Raw genomic sequence first — 19,710 nt, 5'->3', positions numbered from 1 at the left:
AAATTAGTAAAAAAAAAAAAAAAAAAAGGCATTTAATAGACACCATTTCTCTCAATGTGATATAAGCAGAAAACATATTAACTGTGTATCAATATTAACTGAGCTTTGAATATGCATGCTTCACACAATCTGTATCTCTGCATGTTCATATCAGTCATACTAAAGAAGTTCCGTGAAGTTCTGCACTTTTTAGTTTTCCTCCCCTTTTTTCTCTCGATTGGACAGTTATATTTAAGTCACGCATAGCCAGCACAGTTTAAAACTCTTGTTTAAGCACAGTGGTTGATTGACAGGCAGTCCTTTGCTGCTATTTGAGATGCATTAAGATGGATACACGTGTGTTCAACTACTTGTAAATGTGATTCATTCACAAATAATTTGCACCCTGTTTACACCTTTATTCACTGCTGTCCACTTGTAATTGGATCACTTGAAACAGATCTTAATATCAAGTGTAAATGAGGCCGAGGTCCAGAGGCATGATGATTTTTCCTCTCTTATCAAGGCTATTTCCGGGCTATGCGTCAAGAACCTGTCACGTTTGGGGAGATTGGAGGAAATTCCCTGATCAACTATGTAGCCTGGTATGAGTGTGGGATCCCCATTCCTGGGAAGTGGTAGGACCCTGAGGCTCAGACGGAATACACGACTGATATGAAACATCAGGTCACAAGAGAAGCGGTGTCACGCAAGATTCTATCCCCTCGCAGAATTCTATCCTTTTTGGACCCCAAGATGTAGCTGTGTAGTGCCTGTTCAAAATTGTATAGAGATTGTTATGTTTGTTGTAAATAATCAAAATAGCCTTTCTGTTTCTCTTTTTTGTAGCAGTGGAAGCTACAAATAAGAAATAGTAGGTGTTACGATCCCTCATCTAGGGGGTGAGTGAGTAACAATGTAGAAAGAAATTCCAGCCAAACCGCCAGCCCAAGAAATGCAACAAACGAAAGATAAGGTAAATTGTTATTTATTATTAGACAAGTAATATTTTAAAGTTAAGAGCAGCAATAGTTCTTTTAACTTCAGGGTAACCAAAGGTCCAAAACAACAAACAAAAACCCACTTAGAAAAGTAGATAAAATACATAACCTAACAAATGAAAAGAAAATACCTGTACACACCAATTAACCTAACTACACTGACAATAAACAAAGTCAAAATAATATTCAAAAGAAAGGACAGGTTACCCCTACAGGTTGCTGCATTAAACTAATAGTGTAAAACAAGTTAACATTAGAAAATAACACAACTATATCGCTGTGGCTTTCATTAATCTGCCTGTTGGTCTAGGAGCATGGAGATATGTGACCAGCCTGAAGTCACACACCCCCTTGCAGAGAGCAGCTCTCCTGTCAATTGGTCAATTATAAGTCAATTAGTCCTCCAACCACAATCACTGAGAGGTGGAGCTATTCAATCCCTCAATCACTGAATCAATCACTGAATGCACACAGGAAAAAGAGAAACACATTAGAAAGATAACAAAACATAACATGGATCGTAACAGTAGGTCTACAAATATATACAAACTAAAAGGGATAGTTCACCCAAAAATGAAAATTCTCTCATTGTTTACTCATCCTCCTGATATCCCAGGTGTGTATGACTTTCTTTCTTCACCAGAACATATTTGAAGAAAAATAGAAAAATATTTGAGCTCAGTAGGTCCTTAAAATGCAAGTGAATGGAGATTTCTCTTTTGATGCTCCAAAAATCACAGACAGTCAGCATAAACTTCATCGATACGACTCCAGTGGTTAAATTAATGTCTTCTTACGATCACTTTTGATGTGAAAAAGATCAATATTTATTTTTGGGTGAACTATCCCTTTAAAGGTGCCAATACACTTCTAACGAAAACGAAGAAAAAACAGGTTTATGTCATTTCAAACAAAATCTGGCCAAAAAGTAGTTGTTCTTGAGTTTGTTGCAGTGGTTTGAAACAGCTTGCCAACGCAAACTTTCAGGAAACCATTGTCCACATCATCGGTGGGTGTTCCCCTTAGTTTGATGGCAACATTTTTCTTGTTAATTTCTCCACTCAGTCCACATCAGTTAAAATCAGTACACTGGAGTGCAGAGTTGCCTAGTGGTGCTATCTGTATGATTGTTTGCGTGTCTATAAAGTCTATAAAATACAGTATTTGATGGTAACCAGTGCATATTATGGCCATGAATAGCACATTAGCGCCAAGAATGCAGAACGTAAACATGACAAATTACACATTATCTACTGCCTATACTATATATTACTTTAAATCATCCCCCGATGATTCAGAATTCAGAAAACATTTTAATGTCATATTGGTTAATGTTATACATGTAGTCTCTTAACAAGACAACACACGTATCATATTTAAATGCTCCACTAAATGCCAGCCCAAGTTGTGGATGGTTCTCAAATAATACACCATTGCTCAGCTGTTCTGAACATTTTTTCTAAGCTTTGAGCAAAGAAGAACTTTGCTGTAAGTGTATCAGAGCTTTAAACTTACAAACTGACCAAATACCTTGTTTAAGGTGTATGCTAGGCCAGAAGGCTAATCAATTTGTGAGATGCTAAGCAAGCAGACTAATCAGCTAGTGCTACACTGAGCTACAGTAGTAGGTATATCGGCTAATGGCATTATAAGCTAGTAGGGCCAACCATTAACCATATTCGGTTATATAGTATGATATGTGACATCTTATTTAGAAGACATTCATTATCATATTACAATTTTGTTGGATTTATAATCAGGCACCATTAGAAGTTCTTTCAGTCAATAGAATCGCATTTGGTTCAAGGGGGATAGGATTTTGGGGAGATAGAATCTTGCACAACACCTGACTTGTTACATTATCATGTATATAGAATGATTTTGTAGACTGAATATGCATCTATGATTAAGTAGACATCTATGTTTTCGGTTATCAGGCACATATAAAATGATTTATATGCTCAAGCAGTGCATTAAACAAAGAAAACAGAATAAATAATATTACTATTAAGTGCAAGAAGTTTGGTTTTTGAGAATATAGGGAAGCAGGCTCCCTCAGCTAAAGAAATGTATATATTATTTATCAAAATGTTGGAAATGAAACAATGAAACCAATAAAAAGGTAATAGTTAACAGTGTTTGCTTTCTGCAACAAACATTAAACACCTGCCCAACTGAAAGGATGTTCTGTGTTCAGTAAGTTAAACTCTGTGACATACCCTTGATCACAACAGACAATACTTTTGACTCGTTCCTCAGCTTGTACAATCAGGTGTACAGTAATGCACCTACAATGGAGGTTTAAAAGCTAAAATGTGCATCTGATATTTTTTTTATTTTTTTTTATTAAAGCTGTTATATAAATTTCTCAAAAAAATTTTTTTGAGCAATAAATTAGATCGTTAGTTAAATCGTTCTTTTAGTTGTGGGCCTGTGAAAACTGTTCTAAACAAATTAACTTCTGTTTTCCATTACTGATGTAATTCCTGTTAATAGCCTCTTGCGGATATCCTTCTGCATAGCACGCTATGTTTGCCAGCTGAAAGGTTTTGAAAGATTGGAAATAACTTGCACGGGAAAAAGTAGCAATTGATTCTACCAATGTCTCATGTTAACACAATGTTCCAGTCGTGTGGCTATACTTTTGAAACAATGAATTGTAACATTTATTCTGGTGCGATGACCCTAGACTTCCATTGTAAGTGCATTATTCTACAAAAAAGTTTTGCTTGTTTTCAAACTGAGCAATGGGTCAGATGCTACAGATGCTGTTGATGGAGCTTAAAACGAATTGAACCCAGATCATTTCTTTGAGCTGAGTGACAATGCAAGCTTAACAGCTCAAACACAATATTATTAAGGCGAATTTTAAGACTAGGTAATGTACTGTACATTTCTCAAGATATGCAGCTCAAAGTCTTAACATTTTCATGGTGTAAGTATACCTTGTATCAATGTCAGGAATGAAACATCACAAGGATCTCTATTAATTGTTTTGTACAGAAGTTCAATGACTCATGATTTCCAAGGAAGGCTTAAAAACACCAAATAAACTTTACATAAAAAAATTTGTGGTTTGAAGTGAATCTGCTCTACCAATAAAAGCACAAACAGCCTATCAGTTATGTTTTATTAATTTGTTACTGACCACCAATAATCTTAAAATCCAGAAGAGCATTCTAATGTGAAAAAATGTAGCATGCCCTCCAAACAGATCTAAACAGCAGATAAGCACATTCATTCCATGAATTAATAAATAAACAAACCTCCCATCTTTTCACTCTCAAATTTTTTATTCACTTCCTGAAAACGATGTTACAATTTATACAGAAATGACAGGCTTCACTGCAGAGGGCCAGTTAGGGGTTATTAAAACCAGGACAAAAGGACTATGAAAAAGAGATTAAAGAAAACTAAACAAATTTTACTTAAGATTATATTTTTATAGTGTTTAAACAGAGACCATATGATGATGTATGGTTTATGACAAAATAACACCAATGAGGAGACCGGTGATAAAATAAAATGCACACACATTCTCACACAACAGACACAGCTATCCACTGCCATATCGTTTGGTCTCCTATGTGTGCAAACACACATAAACAATCATACTAGCTCATTTTTGTTCTCACAAACATTCATCAACATTCACCTAAAGAACAAAAACACGATATTAGGATGTCAAACACAGATTTGGGGTGATGGGTGATTTGGGGTAACAACAGGACTGATGTGTTGGAGACAGAGAAAACCCCACAGGTGCTGTGGAGACAGTAAAGGGCTTTTACCGATAACCAGGGCCTGGCTGGGTGTAGCCCTGGCCGTAAGGAGGGCGGTTTCGGGCATAGGGGTTAGCACCCCCGGGGGGAGGTGTGGCGCCAGGCGGAGGAGTGTATCCAGGCCGGGGTTGATAACCCCCTGTGGCCTGGGATGTTGGAGGCAGGCTATAGTTAGCTGGCTGCTGAGAGGCCTGGGATGTGTAGTTTTGAGGCACAAATGCTCCGGGTGTATAATGGGCTGGTCCCTGGGGAGCAGGAGGTTGTGATTGGCCAGAAAACCCAGGGGCGGAGCCAGGAGCACCAGCAGCCTGAGAAGTAGGGGTGGGGTAATTCTGGAACTGCTGTTGAGGGGGAGGAGCCTGAGGAGCACCAGGCTGAGGGGTATGCTGAGGGTTATAACCCGCTGAAAAAGACAAAACTGGAATTGTAATAAAAGCTTGCTAATGTGTACATGTTTTGGAGCAAACAAAGGTTAAGTCAAAGTTTTATTTGTCAAATGTGTAAAAAGAGCAAAAAGCAGAACTTCTGACAGTGAAATGTGCTTTTCTAAAAATTCATAGATCAAATAAATTAATGATACATTATATTATTAAATTATATAAAAATAGAAAGCTATAAAAAAAAATAACTATGAATATGATTGTAATACAAAGTCTAAAAAGACATACTCTTTCTGAAACTTAAAGTAGCAATTTTAAAACTAAAAGTTAAAAGTTCTACTCTAATAGTATTATGCATTTCAAAGAGAATTACCCGAGTACTGCATCCCGTACTGCTGAGGTCCAGCTTGCGGAGGGTATCCACCTGGAGCCTGATACTGCTGATACATCTGCCCTGTTAATGGCAGAAAAAAACATTTATCAGTTTAAAACATGAATTCTCATATATATAAGTCATAGTGTTAAGGGAACACAGAGGGAATACCCATAAGAAATCCAGGACATCTAAGGATCAGCATACAGCTGTTGGATTAGGCTTGAGGATATCCCATTGTTACTTGGTTTTATCAAATGTTGGAAAGATAGCTGGGATGCCAAAGGGCTATAAATATTAAGAACTGATCTCTCTCTCTCTGTGTAGGGATATTTTATTGTGGGATATCTGGCAGCTCCCTTTGGAATATCAACAAATAAACAGCCAATACAGAGGAGCTGATTGGAAACATGCAAATAAGAAAGCCAAAAGCCACAAATATAATTAAATAAACAGCAGATGGACAGGGAGCATGGATCATCCAAAGGATGGCCTTTGACAGTCTGCTGACCCTCAGTATAGAGCACAGCTTCTGATAGAAGTTGAGGAGGCCTCTGACCAACATCCAATAGAAAAAAGAAAAAAAAAAAAACCCCACAGACTATCCAAGGCTCACAAATTTTTGGTGTCACAACCAAGAAGCTAATGAGGAAAGGCTGTGCGTGTGTCCTGCAGTGGAATGGATGATGGGAATAATAAAGCAAAGACAGGCATTACAGATCGACAACTCTATGCAACCATGGAAACATTTTCACGATTTGCCAAATCTAGAATAGTTCTGCACAATTCCTCTTGTACACTGGGCTAATGTGGAAGTTTGGGAAAGAGAGGGGAGATCAAATCCAGTGACTGAAAATATGCTCTGAACCCACTACAAAGACTTGCTATTTAATCCCCAGTTCATTTTCATTTCACTGGACTCTTTCCCATGAGCGTTAGTTAGAAGACAACATCTGCATTGTGCTTAGTACCACACACACAAAACAAGCAGAGATGTTTTGTGTATGAGCATGAGTGCATATGCATTAGTACATTGCCCTGCATAAGAAAAATGCAGAAAGTACACATTTAGTCAAAATTGAGTTATTACTGAAATCTTGTCTCTTAGACCATTATCTTAGACTATTATCAACAACATAGAATGTTTACTTACACTTGCCCTCGTCCTTTAAATGACATGAGGCTTAAGACATGACGACATTGCCGGTAAAGGAACATGGTGAGCAGCCGATGCTTACTGGTTTTTAAAATACATTCTGGGAATTTTTGGGGAGCTAATGCAAGTGCATTGGAACGATTTTGCGAATGGGGCGGCTCAAGAAAATGCCAACTCCCTGACCAGCGCCCTGAATACTGAACTATGCAACTAATTGAGATGCACCTATTGAAAATTGCAGGAACTTATCAGCCCTATCTTGCACTACAGCAAGGCGATCATTAGAGACCCCTTAATATCAAAATTAGAGTTTTGTGGGTTTTAGTTCATATCTATTACCTTTGACACCATCTATATCCTTGTGTACTAAAAGTTGGCAAAATTAACCTTATGTAGATATATGAAAAATGTATAGTCTCTCTTCTGGGAAAACAGACCAAAAATATTTATGAATTATCTTGCACTAATGAGAATGTCTCTCCCCCTAATACCACCACTAAATTATGGTTCATAGTTACCATGAAACTAAAGCATATTGGCTATTTTATAATAAGGGACAAGCCTTTCAATGTCTCACCCTAGACTTCCTGTTTTAATAGGAAATATGACAACACAGTAAAAACAACTGATTTAAGAGATTTCATGGAATCTAACAAATATCTGGGTCTGAATTCCTTCCCCATTTCCATCCTTTTTTTTCATTTCCTTCCTAATCGCACTCCACCTCTGATAGAAATAGCAATCGAAGTCTGATTTCAGACATTAGGTTCCATAAGAGTATTTACCATCCACAGCAGCAGAGGAAGGTTGTTGGACCCCTGAGTAAGGTGGGGGGGCCTGGGGGGCCACAGCAGGAGGCAGTGCTGCCGAAGATGAAGCAATACTGTCTGGAGTAGCAGAGCGCTCCTCTGCAGCAGCGGTGGCAGCTACATCTGGAACTGAAATACAAGGAAAAAGATTCATTATAAAACTGATAGTTACAGTTATATATATATATAAAAAAAAAAAAAAAAGAATTTCGACTGAATGAGCCATATGCAATGTCATTGTAAAATGAAACACACACCTGTAACTGAAAATTAAATTCTATATTAATGCAGTAAGTGGTAAAACCATTAAAAGGGTTATGATCATTTCATCACAACGTTTCGGCACAACACAGAGTGTCAAACACCACTTTAAAATCACTGTAAAATCACTTTATTAAACAATGCTGTGGCTGAAAAACCAAATGATACTATTGCTCAACCAAAACAATTACTTAGCCATCTACTACTGAACTATTACTAACAGCTTGTTTTAGATTTTAAAACACAGAAAGGACCTCTGATTACAGAGGACAAAGATGAAAGACTATATTTAAGTAATAAGAAGATAGTCTTTTTTGAGAAAGACATTTTACTATCAGGCAAATAAAACTAAATTAAACAGCCACCAAAAAAAGTTCTTAGAACTCTGGTAACACATTTCTAATTAAATATAAGAAAAATTAAATACAGTGTGTATGTACCTGGGGCAGGTTCCACGGACAGGCCAAATGCTGAGATGACATTCTTGTTGACCTCTTCCTGGTTTTTCAGTGGGTCAAATGCAGACATGCTAGCAGCACTGACCGGAGGAGCCATCTTCACTGTTGAATCTACTGCTTCATTCAAATATTCTGTCACACAGACATCATCACTTTAGTACTGTCTGTCTTCATCTCACTAGAAATGTATGAGGTCCAATTTAAAAGGGTCATGAAACACTAATCATCATTTTCTGAGATGTTAACAGATATGAAAGTGTTGCACATGAAAGAATGTTAGCACCTATTAATTTTAATTTTAGGAGGAAAGTGGTTAATTTAGGGATTTTTTTTAAAAGCTATTTTTGTCTTTAAAATCAACCGAGTCAACGTCACAGGTAGAGACATTTTCACACATTATAATGCATCATTGCTTCAATCTCATAACTATTCATGAGACTGCGTGGCTTTATCCAATGAGATGCCGATGCCTTATGATTATGCATGACACCATGTGATATTCTCATAAAACGTGTGCTTCAAACTCTTAAGTGGCGCTTCAGTGAGTGAGTTGATTCTGGTCGCGAATGTTCAAGACTGCCTGGCTTTGCTGCGATGCTGACGGGTGTATATGCTTTCGAGCCATGGTGAAACCTAAATGTTCGTGCAACATTAATTTATTAATGTGACAGTTTTGAGATGGAGAGGTGGACTGGGGCTTGTTTGAGGCGCTGTTTAATCTAATAGTCTCGGACACAAATGCTATCGATCCAGCCATCCTTAATATGTGTGTTAACTGATCTAAGCGCTTATATTTATGAACTCAAGTCTTGAAATAAGTCTAAAAATAAAAACAAATCTAAAAAGGCATTTAAATTTTTTTAATAGAGTACATGGCCTAGCATTTATTTGTGCATTAAATCACAAATATAAGATGACCAGTGTGAATCTGTGTAATATTTTGAGCATAAAGTGTATATTTTTTTGTGCATTTTGTCAAGCAATTGTTAAAATCACTGCTGTTAACTTCATTAGTGAAATAAAGCTGACTGGATCAGATAGACCGTTGATGAGTTCACTCTGCCTTCTCCCCTCCACTGCCGTCCATGCGCGCTCTCCCTGGCATTTTCTGAAAATTGTGAGAACTGAACTGTGCTGAAACACAGGGGTTTCATAACCCTTTAAAGGAATAGTTCACCCAAAAATTTAACTTCTGCCATTAAATATTCCAATTTGTAATCTGAAAGATTTAATAGAGTGGATGTGACGAAGAGGAGGGCGGGCCTGGGCCGTGTGTGCATAATGGTCCCCAATTGGGCTAATCTGCCGAGGAGTGGGATAAGGCCGAGGTGGATAAGGCAGTTGCGGAGAAAGAGAGCCACATACAGCTGCTGTGTGTGTTTATGTTTGTGTATATGTTTGTCTTTAAGTTTTCATTAAACCTTATTTTGATGGTTCATCCGGTTCTCGCCTCCTCCTTGTCCATCTGAACCGTGTTACATTGGTCTCAGGTTTCTTCACCAATGTAACTGGGTTTAAAATGGGCAAGGAGGCGGCGGGAACCAGACGAACCATCAAAATAAGGTTTAATGAAAACTTAAAGACACAAACATATACACAAACATAAACACACACAGCAGCTGTATGTGGCTCTCTTTCTCCGCAACTGCCTTATCTGGCTCGGCCTTATCCCACTCCTCGGCTGATTAGCCCAATTGGGGGCCACTGTGCACACTCACGGCCCAGCCCCGCCCTCCTCATTGTCACAGTGGACTTTATTACACTTGATTTTATGCGTATTAAATGCTGTGGTTACAGTATTGGATGTGAAGAAAATGGAGAAATTGTACCGGTTTCTGGGTTGGTGCTTTCTAGGACAGACTCTGAGGGTGGCTCCAGGCTGTCCAGCAGGCTGTTCACTTTATTCCTCAAATGGATCAGTTCTCTACGCAGATGCTTCACCTGAGAAGACTCCAGTGGCCGTGGCTGCCCATTCACTGCAAAAGCACAACCATTAGTTATGATAAAACTTCCATTTTGAAAGGTCCAACAACATGCCCTTATCGATACCTGCCTATATAATGTTTCACAGCTGAAAATGTATTTCAGAGCAAAAACCAAGCCATCAGGTCAAAAAAACTGCCTGCAGAGCTCAGAGACAGGATCGTGTCAAGGCAAAGATCTGGGGAAAGCTACAAAAGAAGTCGGCCGCATTGAAGGTTCCCAAGAGCACAGTGGCTTCCATAATTCTTAAATGCAAGAAGTTCGGAACAACCAGGACTCTTCCTAGAGCTGGCCGCCCGGCCAAACTGAGCAATCGGGGGATAAGGGCCTTGGTAAGAGAGATGACAAAGAACCCGATGGTCACTCTGGTTGAGCTCCAGAGATCATGCGAGGAGATGGGAGAAACTTGCAGAAGGACAACCATCACTGCAACACTCCACCGATCCGGGCATTATGGCAGAGTAGCCAGATGGAAGCTTCTCCACAGTGCAAGACACATATAAGCACCTAAAGGACTCTGACTGTGAGAAACAAAATTCTCTGGTTTGATGAAACGAAGATTGAACGGTTTGCCTTCAATTCCAATTGTCATGTCTGGAGGAAACCAGGCACCGCTCATCACCTGCGCAATACCATCCCAACAGTGAAGCATGTTGGTGGTGGCATCATGCTGTGGGGGTGTTTTTCAGAGGTAGGGACTGGTCAGGGTTGAAGGAAAGCTGAACACAGCAAAATACAGAGATATACTTAATGAAAACCTGGTCCAGAGTGCTCAGGACCTCAGACTGGGCCAAAGGTTCACCTTCCAACAGGACATTGACCCTAAGCACACAGCCAAGACAATGCAAGAGTGGCTTAGGAACAACTCTGTGAATGTCCTTGAGTGGCCCAGCCAGAGCCCAGACTTGAACCCAATCAAACATCTCTGGAGAAACCTGAAAATGGCTGTCCACCAACAGTCCCCATCCAAACTGACAGAGCTTGAGAGGATCTGCAGAGAAGAATGGCAGAAAATCCCCATATCCAGGTGTGCAAAGCTTGTCGCATCATACCCAAAAAGACTTGAGGCTGTAATCGCTGCCAAAGGTGCTTCAACTAAGTTCTGAGTTAAGGGTATGAATACTTATGTCAATGTGATATTACATTTTCAAAAATATAAAAAAACATCTGTTTTTTTATCTTGTCATTATGGGGTGTGGAGTGTAGATTGATGTGAAAAAAAATAATAATTTAAAGCATTTTAGCATAAGGCTTCAACATAAAATGTGTAAAAAATGAAGGGGTATGAATACTTTTTGAATGCACTGTATTAAACATCAAGTATCTAATGATTTGTTGTGATTGTTACTTCATGTAGCATTTTTGCTTATAGTGAAGAAAAATTATGTAAAGCTGGAAACGTCTCCCATTGTGCCTGGTTGGGTCACTCCCAGTTAGCACATGCACATCTCAGATGTGTTTTAGATCTTTTCATCTAGAAAGCGTCGCATTCTAATTAACATCTGCTAAACATTTTAAAAAGATCAGTCCTAAATCATAAATGTCCAAAGACATCTGATGAATGTCTTATTGATGTTTTGCAGATGAGCAAACGACCTAAAAAATACGTCTTCCAGAAGTAAACACAAACATCAAATAGACGTCTGGGTAATGTATGTGTGCTATCAGGGTAGTGTCAAAGCCAACAAGCTTAATAAAATTATTTAGGTAACCAGACTATGTCTATATCATGAGGTAATCCAAAGTTTTGGCTTTGTGTTTGACCTCGGAATGTTCTTTCTCAAGTCCATATGTGAGAGACAGGCTGGTGCTTGAACCATTCCAGGCTGTTCACAGATCACACAAGCTCTAGCAGGCGTCCAACCCAACCTCTTGGGGCCAGTCACACGTTTGGGATGCATATACACACGTGACATGAACCAGTACATTTGAGCCCTTAAAATGCTTCCTAAAATCACATCACCCTATCTCTCCCTTTCCTTCTGCCTAAAACACTTTTTAACTATGAAACAAAGGGCAGGGCAACAACTGCAAATACAGGACTGGACATAACATCATCTGACAGGAGCACAGAGGCTTTGGAAAGTTTAAGACAACACAGCAGACCTGACCAAAAAAAAAAAAAAAACATATGAGATGCACAGGTCCAACCTTTAAGCATGTGAACTTGTTATTCATTACATTTTCAAGATGAGCATATATAAATTGCCAAGTTGCTTGCTCTTGTTGCACACATATTGCAATCTTTGAGTTTGGTTAGGAATGCAAATAAATCACTGTTAGTGCATGAATCAACCAGCCCAAAACTCCACTCTCTATAGCATTTGAAGAATGGCTGTGCTATGGTTGCTCCGATACCAAAAGTTTGACTTTGGTATGATACCAGCCCTGGTACATCAGTATTGATACTAAATTGATACTATAATCAACAAATAAAAATCCTCAGATTTTTTTATGAAATTACAAATTACTTCAATAACTGCATAAAGTCTCAAAGAGACATATTATGCAATTTCCATTAAAATTTGTCTGGATTCCATGTTAAATGTTTTAATTAAATGTTATGATCAAATGGTGTTTAATCAAATTGATGCATACAACTTTAAGCTCTGTATAAAGAATATAATTTAACAAAAAATTGCTATTTTATTTTTGGAGCTTCACAACACAGCTTTACAGTATTAATGAAAACATGAAGAAAACAAAACATTTTGGATTACCAGTGGCACAAGGCTGCTATAGCTGAATCACATCATGCTGATAATACACTTGCGTTTGTGATATTGCTTACAGATGATAATAATAATAAAACCATTTAATATTATACATTGTTACGAATACTATTGCTACTTTTTCAATATTACATTTTTATACAGTAGTTATATTTTTCTGTTGATAATTTCACACATCCAGTTGAATAGAGCTTTCGTTTTAACGGGACTTTGATTTTGACAGACCTTTGAGTTCTTCCTGTTTTTGACAGGTTAGTTATATCAAGCTTCCATTAATGCTGGTAATCCTCGTCCTCCCTGACCTTGCAACTCTCGAGCCAAAATCCCCGGGCTGCACTGGAGGAGTTCATTTAAGTGTTAACAGCCGTTTATACTCTTAACACACTGCATGAAAATTAAGCACCATTAGTGTGTGTGGGAATCATGACAAAGCAGAGCGGCACCTCTCATTCACTCTGTAGTGTGCAGCGCATGTGACTGCATATTGTTTAAATTACATCATTCTGCTGTTTAATGATCACACTTGGCCATATCCAGAGGTTTTTAATTTTATATTCAAATTATCATTTATTTATTCTCAAAACGGTCATATCTCATATAATTTTGCTAATGATGTCATACTGTAATATGGTACTGAAATTAGCAACAAGATAATATTGTACCATTTTAATTTTTTTGGTATCGCGATACTTCGTTAGTACCGGTAAACCACGCAACCCTAAGCTGGGCACATGCTGAGAATTGGCCCTGACACCGCACTGCAGATGTACCTGTATAAGCCAAACATTGCAGGAACAGGGAGAGCATGACGTCACTGGGCAAGAAACTGGGTCTGAGTCACTTCTCTTGGAAATAATTATTCGTGCCACGTATTAGTGTGGAAAGAGAGTCTCTTTTTTTTTCACCATGCCATTGAGAACAGACAAACAACCAAACATAACTAAAATAATGAGCCTGCCACTTACACTGATGGCTTGTATTGAAAAGTATTGTATTTTAATTGCATTTTATTTGTTTAAAAGCTAATCTAACTTTTAGATAACTTAAAAGCTGTACATAAATTGTTTACATTCTTGAATAGCTGTAGAAATATCCAATTTAAAATTCTATATTAAATCTTATTTCTTTAAAAAACAAATGTACTGCCAAGTCATATTAGAGTGGCCCCAAAGAGCATTTAGACACTTAAGCCAAACTTAAAATGTATGAATAATATTTGCATTTAATAGAATATCAAAAACAAATGTTAATCTCAGAAGAGAAGAATTAATTTGACTTTTGAGCCATTTTTGTAATTAGTTTTAAACAACTGGTCTAAAAGGTATTTTTTGTGGCTGTATGAAGTCAGTTTCCCTACAGTGTCAATGCTTTTTGTATTCATTTCAAAAAGCATATCTGTTTTATCATTTAAAACCTAACTAAATGTTTTTGTGAAATGTTCTGCTTGAAGTGCGGTTATCTTTAATTAATATAAATGTCATTAGGCTTGAGTGACTTAATAAGCCACTGTACATAATGATTTGTTGAATATTTAACAAATGATTTATTACAATAATACTGTTTATGATAGATAAGCTATTTTTTCCAATTAATTCGATGCAGATAAAAAGGGTTTAGTCATAACTGACTATCCTAACTACTAAATTATTTTAACATGACATTTATCTGCATCAACATTAACATTTGACAGGAAATGTACAACACTGTTTAACATCCTGATACACAGACCCAATATCAACTTAAGTCTTGTTCTCCTGTGCCATCTGCTGGACACTAAAATCTTCAGCTGAGTAAACCCACAGGAGCAAAAACGACATCTCCTGGTTAAATGAAAAATTACCAAGGTTAGTACTTTTAAGATTAAAAGATCTTAACTCTGGAATATTACATTATCCATGCTGCTGTGGGATTATCTGATTAACAGGGAGTTTATTTTAACCAACAGGTTACAGTACAACACACTGTTTTCTGGGTCACAAAGACAGGGTGGAATCAAGATGCTTGACTTGATATGTCTCTCTTATACAAGTATGAAAAGCTCCATACACAGTGCATAAGGGTTATGGACTGCGTATGAGCTGCTTAGTTCTTTTAGTCCAGTATACCTTGCTGTCTCTGTCGTTATACTGTCTTGCAGGGACACCATGACTACTGAAGCGTTTATGGAATATGATCCTCCAACAGGTAAGGTAAACCCACACATTCTTAATGACCTTAACTCTGCGCATGATTAGCACTGATGTTAAGTGTGTTGTTGTGCACTAGTGTTGAAGAAATATTCCAGGATAAACAACTTTGGATGGTTGATAAAGCATAAATTGGAATACTCTCTAAATGTCAGGATAAGCAAAAATCCATAAAGATTGCTGGTTTCTTACCAAAAAGAGTAAGCTTCAATATTCTACTGCACTGGATAGCAAAGGACAAATCAGAACTGTCAAAGATGGTGATAAGGTCATCATCTGAAAGAGAATGGACAAAAGAATGATGAAATAAAAATGAGATGATGAATAAACAAGCAGGAGTACATTCCTGCTATTGCTACAGTTAAACAAATTAAACTGTACCACAGCCTAAAGTATGGTATCGAACCAAAAGATTAAGGGTGTATTCACACTTGGTTGGTTTCAGGGGTCTGAGTGCGGTTTGTGCGATTTTTGGCCCATGTGTGAACATTCCAAACAATCTCACAACCCTTAAAGGTAAACCGAGACCATCTCGGGAGGTGGTCTAAGTATGGTTTGCTTGCATCATTTGGTTCGGTATGCTAATAACGTGCATTGTGAACAAAAAGTGCTCCGAGCTCACTTGATTTTCCCATTCACGTAATACCAATTATGTTTGGCCCTGACAGGTTCCCGTAATCAGGAAATGACAATGTGAGCACGTGAGACGTGACGAGCCGCTTGGTTTGTTTCTATGGATATGACAGAGGGAGATGCATATTAAAACTACTGTAAACTGCACATGAAAAAAAACTCAAAGGTCTTTCTTTAGTGTTCTGTGTAAATGAAGATTTGAGGGTTTAACCGGATGCCTTAAAAGACACATAAGTTAAGAAATTAAGATAGGAATATACTACTATTATATTCTATGAATGGAAGAAACCTGAGGCTGTCAGTAAATTAAACATAAACTGTGATTAATCTTATTGTTTGTGGTTAATAAGACTAACCTACCATGATTGAATGTTGAATTTTCCCTTTAAATCCAGCTTCAGTTCTGTTACATTATTTTTCTTTGTAATAATATACAATTACATAATATTGATGCCAAAGACCAATTAAATTTTAGTGAATATTCTTATGCTGCTTATTCATTTTGAGAGCACTAAACATGTTTATATTATCTTATAAGTTAATACGTAGAGCTATTTGTACTCTTAACATTAAATATAGCCCTATTAATATTTTTTTAAAGTGGGCTCGGTCCCACAAATGACACAGAGTGCGAATACAAAAAGGACTGAGCCCACTAACAAGGTCTCAGACAGTGTGAACACAAAGAGAACTGGGTCCTTTTTCACTCAGTCCACTTTTTCGTCAACTTAAAGGGATCTGAGTTTGGTTCTTTTACAGACGACTCAAGTGTGAAAACACCCTAATTTGTCATAGATCTTATAGATTAAAGCCATGAATAAATATACAGATATGTGCACAGTTTAAATAATCTTTGTTTGTGTGAATGATACATGCAAGTTTTGAAGCCTATAACTTACCTTCATCCTTATATTTGATTGTGACCTCATCGCTGCTTTGAAGCTGCCCACGGAAGACACGCTGCATCATCAGCAGGAGCTCATCATAGGTGATGTCTTCATTGTGGATGGGGATCCGGCGGATATCATCCCCCAGCTGAACTTTAATGATCAGCTTCCCACTCAGGTCCAGCTGGCCATTCATACTGCTGGAAAAATAGGAAGAATTTTTACTGCTGGTAGTTGATTGGTTTTTTAATAGCCGTACTTATATCTAAAGAGCAGGGTGGCCAATGTAAAAGAATAGTAAATGAGACGTACATAAAATTGCTGAAACTAAATGAGCAAAGTTTTACATGATATTTACTCAAATCACCCATAAAACAAACAAACAAAACAGTTTCTTGAAACAGCTATCAATAGATTTGGAACTGGGGAACCACCAAATCTGTTAAAGGCCAAGAAGGCAGGGTGATTTCATCTCAAAATGGCCAAATTCTGACCAACATAACAGTTTATCGCTAATTAATACAAACACAATTAAAATGTTTATTAAATAAGCAGGCTATTTATCACTCTTTAATGGATCACATGCACTTCAAGATTTCATCTGATAGTGTAGCGACAAACTGAAACCAAACACAACCAGAGATGATAACTACGCTGTATTAACCCATGTGCGTCAATAAAAAAAAAGTTACTCAGAGGTCCTTCACAAAAAATGAATTATTTTCCATAAACTAAATGCTAAGGAGAAAGTTTTTTTTTTGGAGGGGATTATCAAAGTCTGGGATGTCAATGATTAGCAACAACATTGATTTTGATGCATTATAAATTTTTGTGCAGTGTCAGATTTATAAAAAAAAAAAAAAAAAAAAAAAAAAAAAAAAAAACCCACACTCAGGCCCTTAGAGGACAAAAATATCTGCATCAAAAAACTGCCATAAAAAGATTATATATTAATATTATTTTCCACTTTCACTGACTTAAATTTAACCAATATCAGTCCTGATCATTACTACCAAATATTCATTTATTTTCAGGATTTTATCCCTTTAAATGCCAGTTTGTTTACATAATGCCACTGTTGTTTTTCACACACACACATATAAAAAAAAAAAACACACTCTGACATCCATACTAAGACACCCAAACAATTTTAGCTGCATAATTTATTCAACTGGCCTGCAGTGCTCTATAATACAGCAAACAGAAAATAGGAAAAAAAGCACGTATTTGCTCCATAGGCTAAACATGAGAAAAATGGTGCCATCTGGTGGAAAATATAAAGTTTTTATTTTGAAGCTAGGGCTCCAGAATGAAAGAATAATATCACAGAATTCATGATTTTATGCTTAATGGCACTGGGATCAAATATTGTTGTTTTAATGGGTTTAACTGGGGACATTTTTGTCCTGAAGGACCTGAGTGTAACTATTTTGTGTACACAGTGTATTATAGATGTATTTTAGGAACTGAGGTTGAAATATCAAAATTCCCCCAAAAATACACACCTTTAGCAAAATTTATGCCGTTGGCATTAACAAAGTCAAAATGATAGAAAAACAAAAATGAAAAAGACAAAAATGTCCCAAAGGTCACACAAGTGTTACATTGGACACATATGCACACTTACAGAGATAGACGAGATCACCTCTTCTACCAGAAGCACAGAATTTGTCAATTCTACTCAGACCACAGGCTCCACTACAGTTAACCATGAAATGTGATAGTTGTAACTCAATGACTCTTTATCCACAGCTAGTTCTCCTGCCTTTGTTATGGATATAAAACCATCAAGACTGTCACACAGTGAATATTTATGTCATACTCTGCCTGACATAGTGGGGGAGGGATCTTATGACTAGAATAAGACAATCATGTGAGAGATCTCCAGAAAATGTTTTTTTTTTTTTTTTTAGAAATGTGTTTCACCTTAATTAGCCTAGATTTACTTGTGCAAATAATAAAGTAAATAATAAGAGAGGAAAAAGCACTGCAAAGCCACAAATTAATCTTAGTTCAGTCATCTAAAAAAAAGTTATGTCCGATTCTGAATAGCTATTGTATGGTGCTGGGACATACTATGACTTCATAAAAGTCCAAGGGTCATGAGATATAAGATGATTTGGCACATGTACACGGCCCACTGTTTGCCAGTACAGACTTTGGTCTCTGCAAAAGAAAGATTGGGGTTTAAATCAAAATACAAATCATTAGAGAGTGAGTGAGTGTGTATTTGATCAATCAGGAACACACATTAAGGAAAATCTACACCACTGTTCCTCTGATTAGTTTACACATCGCGTCAGCCTAGCACTGTGTAGCATGTAGACAGACCAGTATTTAACCCAACCTTGAAGAACAAAAGGAAGCTAATGATAAAAACGGGACTATGATATGAACCAAGTGCTTTGACAATATATGCAGAAATAGATAGTACATTCGTTTTAGACTGGTAGATGTGGTTTTTCGGGTTGTAATGCTGACTACATCAAATATCAGGCCATTCCGCTTCATCACACCAGAATGACGTTCAAAGGTCTTGCCAAACGGCGGTCCATTGAAAACATACCGTCAGGCCTCGTTCACCTGATGGTGCATCAACTTCCTGCCAAATAAGGGTCTTAGCATAACAAGTCTGCCGGTGTAAAAAAAAATCTAAAGCAAATAATTAAAACGATTATTTCCCGTGTTTACAGATTACTATTGAAGCACGCCATACTGTGGTTTAAAAACACTGATTTTAGCAGAGAACATCTATTTTTATAGATTGCCCTAGTTTACTCAGGCTAAGCTAGGCTAACGCTAGCTTGCCAACCGGCTAACTGCTAAAGCATCATTTTTAAGGCGCACTAAAAACCTCTAAAGCGACCATATAAATGTTTAGAAGAGAAGTTCCGTGTCTCTACCTGGTGGTCTCGACGTTTTAATCCCAGCAGCAGCCTGTGTGTCCTGGACTTCAGCTGAGCGAAGCCTGACTGACTGATCAGAAACGCCTCACTCACAGCGACCTGTACGTGGCAAAACCAGAAACACGCATGCGCGGGGTCCTCACAATGCTTGGCATTTCTTTTAAATTTAATTGCGTTGGTAATT

General features: G+C 37.5%; 2 protein-coding genes across 4 annotated transcripts in view; one reads left to right on the top strand and one right to left on the bottom strand.

Annotated features, from left to right (window-relative positions):
• Window positions 1–4,107, top strand: part of LOC127448144 (target of Nesh-SH3-like) — a 36,339-nt gene extending 32,232 nt beyond the window's left edge. For both annotated transcript variants that reach the window (XM_051710464.1, XM_051710462.1), the window contains one exon: window positions 506–4,107. In XM_051710464.1, the coding sequence (XP_051566424.1) occupies window positions 506–621 (116 nt within the window). In that variant the 3' untranslated portion in view covers window positions 622–4,107. The remainder of the gene's footprint in view (window positions 1–505) is intronic.
• A 147-nt stretch (window positions 4,108–4,254) lies between these two features.
• On the bottom strand, window positions 4,255–19,642 carry LOC127448145 (protein TFG-like). Of its 2 annotated transcripts, none has more exons than XM_051710465.1 (8): window positions 19,524–19,642; window positions 16,633–16,820; window positions 15,293–15,376; window positions 10,029–10,175; window positions 8,182–8,331; window positions 7,457–7,609; window positions 5,516–5,596; window positions 4,255–5,165 (listed from the first exon to the last, which is right to left on the bottom strand). In XM_051710465.1, the coding sequence occupies exons 2-8, from the start codon at window positions 16,814–16,816 to the stop codon at window positions 4,768–4,770; spliced, it is 1,197 nt and encodes a 398-aa protein (XP_051566425.1). In that variant the 5' UTR covers window positions 16,817–16,820; window positions 19,524–19,642; the 3' UTR covers window positions 4,255–4,767. The 2 variants fall into 2 exon arrangements, with proteins under 2 accessions (XP_051566425.1, XP_051566426.1); XM_051710466.1 differs by having other exon boundaries at window positions 16,633–16,817; window positions 19,524–19,634.
• Between the last annotated feature and the right edge of the window lie 68 nt (window positions 19,643–19,710).

The sequence above is a fragment of the Myxocyprinus asiaticus genome, chromosome 11, assembly GCF_019703515.2.
Source record: "Myxocyprinus asiaticus isolate MX2 ecotype Aquarium Trade chromosome 11, UBuf_Myxa_2, whole genome shotgun sequence".
Classification (NCBI taxonomy): domain Eukaryota; kingdom Metazoa; phylum Chordata; class Actinopteri; order Cypriniformes; family Catostomidae; genus Myxocyprinus; species Myxocyprinus asiaticus.
This window is presented reverse-complemented; position numbering and strand designations above follow the sequence as displayed.